The following is a 6,592-nucleotide window of genomic DNA, read 5'->3' on the forward strand; positions in this document are numbered from 1 at the left end:
TCATTCTAAGCGGTCATCTGTGAGTCAGAAGATTTCGCCGTGGCCTGATTTCCCACCCTTTCTGCCCGCGCAAGCCGAAAGCGCTCATGTTGGCTTTTCCTTTGCCACTTTTCCAACTTGCCAGTTCCATCAGGAGCCCGGATCCTTGCCCAGCTTCTTGGCGGAGCCAAGTTCGAGCGCACAGATTTCCCGAGCTCCAGCGGCCAGGGGGCACTGTGTGAGCGGCTGACGTCACCCTCCTCCCGGCCGAAACCAGGCGGCGGGATCCCACACAGTTGAGGAGAGGGAGCCGAGGCCGTGACTTAGGGCTGGCGACGATTAAACCAAGTAACGAGACACCGGGCAGATGTGTTTTCATCGCCCTGTAAGATAAATGCAGTGTTAAGTGCCTGACAACTTCCCAGAAGCAATCAGCAAAAGTTTACGAGTGCATAAACCTCAAAGACCATTCCCCAATGGTTGTTATAAGGCCGGTATTTAGAGCTTCCATAAATTCTTCGGCCGTTTCCCAAAGCAAGTTTTCAGCGACTATTAAGCAGCCACCTCCTCCGGGAAGACTAGGGGGATTTTCTTGAATTACAAAAGAGACTTTTGGCTCCTACCGAGTAAAATGAAGTTGTGCAAAAGTTTGTTCCAGAAGCTTGGATGGCAAGGGAGAGGAGGGAGGTGGCAGGAGGTCGTGGAGATGGGGTCGGGAAGGGCCACGAGATGCGCTCAAGTGTTTGTTGTCTAAGGGCGAAAGACAAAGGTCCTGCGAAGATCCTGGGTCTAGCTGAGCTGGCAGGGCCTTTGCCGCCTTCAGTGTCGCTCCTGCTCTGCCATCCCGGCTCTGCCGCTCACAGCCCCGCATGGCGCCCCCCACCAGTCCCTGACATGATCGATCCTTCGCCCTTCAAATGTCCACTTCGGGCCGGCAGGAATCCTGGCGCCCCGCGGAAGGTGGCAGCCCACAAAAAGGGCAAGCTGGCTGGAGAACTAAGTCAGACATTGTCAGATGTGTCCCCACCCTGCCCAGAGCCACGACTGGGCCAGCCTCCGCCCTCCCGAAAGTAACCCAAGGACTTTGATAAGTTAGTGTCATGCATACACGACCCACCTATGTTTAGAGAGAACCTTTGTTTATGATCCCAGTGAAAACAAAGTTGCTAATTGAAAAACAATAACACTAGCGTGTCTTTAGCTCTCTAAAGGGAGAGGTTAACAGCTGCGAACGCCGAGGGAGGGACGGTGGGAGGGGTGCGGTGAGCTAGGGGCTGCCCTGCACGTAAACAGCCTCGGGGTCCCAGACGAGACACGTGGGACCGCTCAAGCCTGCAGAACCCCCGGTCTCGGTCCCAGGCACAAGAGCCTCCCGTAGCCCCGCCTGATCTTTCTCAGTCTTTAGGTTCCAGGACATCCAAAGGAGCGTAGGTAACCGACGTCTACGTAGTATTTTTGTCCCCGGAAGACTGGATCTCAGAGAATTATTATGGAAGATACTGCTGGGCCCCTTTTCATCCTTTCCAGGTGAAAATACAGACATTTTTGTGTCGCCCTCACCCTTCCTTTATGAAATAAGGTGCCCAACTGTTCTGATATTACCATTCAAAAACAGGTTCTGTGGCGAACCTCATTTGTGAATCTATTACAGAGATTAATAGATTATTTCTCCTTTTTCAGCTAATTCTCAGTGGGGAAATTTAACCATATGGTAAGGAGAGAATTAGAATTTCATCACATTAGAGCAAAATGTAATGAAAAGAGTCCAACACCTGGGGCCAACTCCGAAAGCCACAATTAAAAGGTTTTTAATGAAACCAGAGAAACCAAAAATTGCATAGTCTTCAGTAATTCTGCCATATAAGAAAGGGTTATTGGAAGGTGTTGGGAAATATTGTTTTTACTTATGTCATAAGGATGAAAACCAGTTGCTAAATACCATGTGTACCCAGAGACCGAACGCAGGAGTGAGAGGACCGCGTGTACCAGTGCCCATCCGGAGAGGAGCACTTGTTTTTACATTCTCCCTTCCCGAACCCTCCAAGAACAACAGAGGCTGATCCAGATGTCCTTAAATGGCTTCCGGGTAAATAAATATGCATAAATGCCTCACTCGGTGTGGGAGAGGATTTGACTCCTAGTGAAGTTGACTCTTTTGAAGCAATCAGATTTTCATCTTAAGGAAAGTTTGAGAAACCGGTTTGTTTCTTTTTTTTTTTTTTTCCTGTTTAGGAAATTGTGTACTTCACAATTACCATCACTGTAACAGTTATTTGGAGACCACTGCAAAATCACTCCCACCCCACCTTAAAAAAAAATGGGCTGCATGATCACTTGCTCTTCATTTTGCTTTTTTCTTTCTTTTTTTCCAATCTGGGTAGGAAATGGGCAGTGGGGGGTGTGGAAATGAGGCAGAGTATTCGAGGGACGACTGCTTTGCTCTCTGACTAGCTGAAAACCTAGAGTGAATTTTGGGCAAGCCAGCTGGGACACCACCTTCTCTCGGAAAGTCCCATCCCCAAATCCAGACCAGTCATCCTACGAACAGGGGTGGAGTATAATTCTCGCCCGGAAGGGTAATTTAGCACAAGCTGAGACAGCAGTGGCGAGGGAAGGGCAGTGGGGGGTGGGGTGCGGTGGGTGGGGGCGTCTGCTTTCCACAGGACTCCCAGGCTTCGCCGCCGATCTACAATTTGCTGAAGGAGCAAAGAACATCCTCGGCTCTAAGTAGGGCTTTTAGTGTGCTCATTGATGAGTGAAAGTCGCCACACATGTCAAGCTAAAGGCAGTTGTTGGGTTACTAACAGGACCCAGCGCCTTGCAAACATATGCGCTAAGCTGTGTATACAGATGGCAGGCAGAATAATGGAGCAGGCGCCTTTTATAAAGCTCTAGCTGCTGCCTGTCTTCAGACCTGGGAAATGAAACTATTCAGACTCGCGGCCAGATAGCGCCTGCGATTGTTTGTTACCGTTTTAATCCTATTAATTAAAACGTTAACCTGATTGGGTAGAAAGCGCTGTCCCAACAGGCGAGTCTTCTTCATAATAACCTACTCAGAGATAATGATGTAAAAGACTCCCCCGTCTGTGGCGGCGGCTGGTTGATGGGTCCGGAAATCTCTTGAAGGTGAATCCAAGCAAGATAAACGGTGCGGAGAGGAGGCGCGGGGCTGGGCTCAGAGCGGCGGCGGCGGCGGCGGCGGCGGCGGCTCCACTCCCTCCGCGCCCACCCTCCCACCATGCGGGGCCGCGGCCCATGGTGAGCCCCAGCAGCCAGCACCATCGGCTGGAGACGAAGAAGAAGAAGAAGAGGAGGCGGCGAGCGCGGGGGAAGGCGAAAAAGAAAAAGAAAGAAGGGGAGAGGGCTGCCGGCAGCACCAGGACCGACGCGCGCACCAGCTCCGGAGCCCAGCTCGCGCGCGTCTGTGGGGCCGCCTGACTCCGGGGCCGAGGCGGCGGCGGCGGCAGCGGGCGCGGCGGCCCGGGCTGCGCGCCGGCGCGGGACCATGGAGCGCGGGATGCACCTCGGTGCAGCGGCCGCCGGCGAGGACGACCTCTTCCTGCACAAGAGCCTGAGCGCCTCCACCGCTAAGCGCTTGGAAGCGGCTTTCCGCTCCACGCCCCCGGGCATGGACCTGTCCCTGGCGCCGCCGCCTCGGGAACGCCCGGCGTCCTCCTCCTCATCGCCCCTGGGCTGCTTCGAGCCGGCTGACCCCGAGGGGGCAGGGCTGCTGTTACCGCCGCCTGGAGGAGGCGGCGGCGGCGGCGGCGGCGCGGGAAGTGGCGGCGGCGGCGGCGGCGGCGGCGGCGGCGGGGTGGGTGTCGCCGGGCTGCTAGTAGGTTCAGCCGGCGTTGGGGGCGACCCTAGCTTGAGCAGCCTGCCGGCCGGGGCCGCCCTCTGCCTCAAATACGGCGAAAGCGCGAGCCGGGGCTCGGTGGCCGAGAGCAGCGGCGGCGAGCAGAGCCCCGACGACGACAGCGACGGTCGCTGCGAGCTCGTGCTGAGGGCCGGAGTAGCCGACCCGCGGGCCTCCCCGGGAGCGGGAGGTGGTGGCGCGAAGGCAGCCGAGGGCTGCTCCAATGCCCACCTCCACGGCGGCGCCAGCGTCCCCCCGGGGGGCCTGGGCGGCGGCGGCGGCGGGGGTAGCAGCAGCGGTAGCAGTGGCGGCGCCGGCGGTGGCGGTGGCGGCAGCGGCGGTAGCAGCAGCAGCAGCAGCAAGAAATCCAAAGAGCAAAAGGCGCTGCGGCTTAACATCAATGCCCGAGAGCGCCGGCGGATGCACGACCTGAACGACGCGCTGGACGAGCTGCGCGCGGTGATCCCCTACGCGCACAGCCCCTCGGTGCGAAAGCTCTCCAAGATCGCCACGCTGCTGCTCGCCAAGAACTACATCCTCATGCAGGCGCAGGCCCTGGAGGAGATGCGGCGCCTAGTCGCTTACCTCAACCAGGGCCAGGCCATCTCGGCTGCCTCCCTGCCCAGCTCGGCGGCTGCAGCGGCAGCAGCTGCTGCCCTGCACCCGGCGCTCGGCGCCTACGAGCAGGCAGCCGGCTACCCGTTCAGCGCCGGACTGCCCCCGGCTGCCTCCTGCCCGGAGAAGTGCGCCCTGTTTAACAGCGTCTCCTCCAGCCTCTGCAAACAGTGCACGGAGAAGCCTTAAACACACCCCCGAAAAACACAAGACCGACCCAAAATCTAGAGGAAAGCGAAAAGCTGCTCCCCACCCCCTTTATTTTGGTCCTCTCGTAGTTGTGAAACACTTGCAGAGCAAACAAAGCAGAGGCAAGAACTGAGGAGAAGTATCAGAGACAAACGGGACTTTTAGCCTTGACATCCCCAGAATCTCGGTCTTTGCGGTGGGGAGGGAGGGAGGAGGGAGGTGGAGTTGGGATGGAGTATGGATGTCTTTTTTTTTTCTCAGAAAAGTGGCAACTTTGGTGGCAGCCTAGACCGCGAGGAAGTGGAATCTTCCTTAAAGGTGAAAAATAAGTTGAGAAGTTGCGCTTGGTTATTAAGCCTGGAGAGTGTTTGAATGGAAAAATACTAATCCTACTAATAATTGTGGATTTGGTTAGTGCTGAGGGGGAGAGGAGGAGTTAGGGGTTGGGTAGCATGAGAGATGGAATATTCATTCAGACAAATCAGAAAGGGCACTTGAAAATAAATTTTGATTCTGAGCCAGGAGAAAAACTTGAAATGTTGACTTAAGTGAGGGGGAAATAAAACCCAGAGAGAGAGAGAGAGAGAGAGACATGTTGCTATGAAAGACTTGTATTTTTTATTGTCTCTGAACTTTAATCCTGTGAAAATGCTCAAAGTTTTGGCGAGAGTGATATAAAAAAACTGACTGTGGCTGAAAGAATTGCATTTAAAAATATTTATGTGCACCTTGTTACTTTCTACTCTGCAATGATGTATTAACAATTCATGGTATTTATTTGTTATTCTTCAATGACCCTTCCACATCACCAGTATTTATCATGTGTTAAGGTCATGGGTCTTATGTGCAGATTTTTTTAATGCCTCTAAAATTGTTTTATAGATTACTTATACTGTGTGCCAAGTGTTTAAAGGTTTATTTGCCAACAAGTATGAAGAGAAATATTGATGTATCTGAGCTGCTTAGGTTTATGAAAGGTCACCTGGATATTTTCAGTTGCATCATCCCTGTATTTAAATTGAGCTTTAATAAATTGCTTCAGTCCAAAAATTACAGGAAAGGTGTATTCTTAATTGATGAATGAATTGATCTCTTTTTTGAAAGGGGACTCCTTTACATTCCAAAAGGGAAAAACATCACAGCAATAGATCCTATACGTAAGAACATGCTAAGCAAATATTTTTCCAGGCTGTGCTGTGCATTTTTAAAAGGTCTAATTTAATTGCTTTTAATATATATGTACATATATAAGTTATTTTAACTGTGGAGAATTATTTAAGTTAAAAGACTGGTTTGATTTGCCTATGGTGTGAAATCCTTTGTTATTTTTCTAAAAAAATAAAATTTAAAAAGAAATAAAATAAAACTAAGGAAGAACAAGAAGCTATTTACCCAAAGTGAGCTTTCAGTTTTAGTTTTGCATGGCTGTTTGACTGCCTTTCCGCCCTATGAAAATCAAGAAAATCTTTTTAAAAAATGGAGTCCTGCTATTTTCCACTCCTTGCAGATAATACAAATTCAGTTTGTCAGGTTGGATGGTGAGTTGGGAGCTGTGATGGATCTGTTGGCGGGTTTTGGATGTGTAAAGAATGATATATATATTAAATAGGTCAATCAGACTATGACAGCTATGTATGACCATTTGTATGTGTATCTATGTCAGAAAGAATCTTTATTAAAATATTTTGATCAAACATTTTATTATGCTGTGCTTTGTGGAAGAAGCAATCACCTCTCTTCTGTGTTACTCTTTGCTTGAAAGGTAACAAAAAAGAAAGGAGTTTCAGAGAAGGTGGAACTAAAGTTTTTGCAGGGATGCACAATTAGAAGTAGCCCTAATTTACTTGTTTACTTGTTATAAGGAGGAGAGATGAATGGAGTCAGTGGTGAAACCCAGAAGAGATTCCAAGTTTCTGGCTACTGGCATGAACTTTGAAGGCCACATTCTCC

General features: G+C 51.2%; 1 protein-coding gene across 1 annotated transcript; it reads left to right on the forward strand.

Annotated features, from left to right (window-relative positions):
• The first annotated feature begins 2,653 nt into the window (after positions 1-2,653).
• BHLHE22 (basic helix-loop-helix family member e22) lies at positions 2,654-6,336 on the forward strand. Its single transcript, XM_054499472.2, has one exon. The coding sequence runs from the start codon at positions 3,488-3,490 to the stop codon at positions 4,640-4,642; it is 1,155 nt and encodes a 384-aa protein (XP_054355447.2). The 5' UTR covers positions 2,654-3,487; the 3' UTR covers positions 4,643-6,336.
• The last annotated feature ends 256 nt before the right edge of the window (positions 6,337-6,592 follow it).

The sequence above is a fragment of the Pongo pygmaeus genome, chromosome 7 (genome assembly GCF_028885625.2).
Source record: "Pongo pygmaeus isolate AG05252 chromosome 7, NHGRI_mPonPyg2-v2.0_pri, whole genome shotgun sequence".
Classification (NCBI taxonomy): domain Eukaryota; kingdom Metazoa; phylum Chordata; class Mammalia; order Primates; family Hominidae; genus Pongo; species Pongo pygmaeus.

Bases quoted from the DNA above. Each gene is read 5' to 3' on its own strand.
- BHLHE22 (XM_054499472.2), top strand. From the start codon at position 3,488: ATGGAGCGCGGGATGCACCTCGGTGCAGCGGCCGCCGGCGAGGACGAC.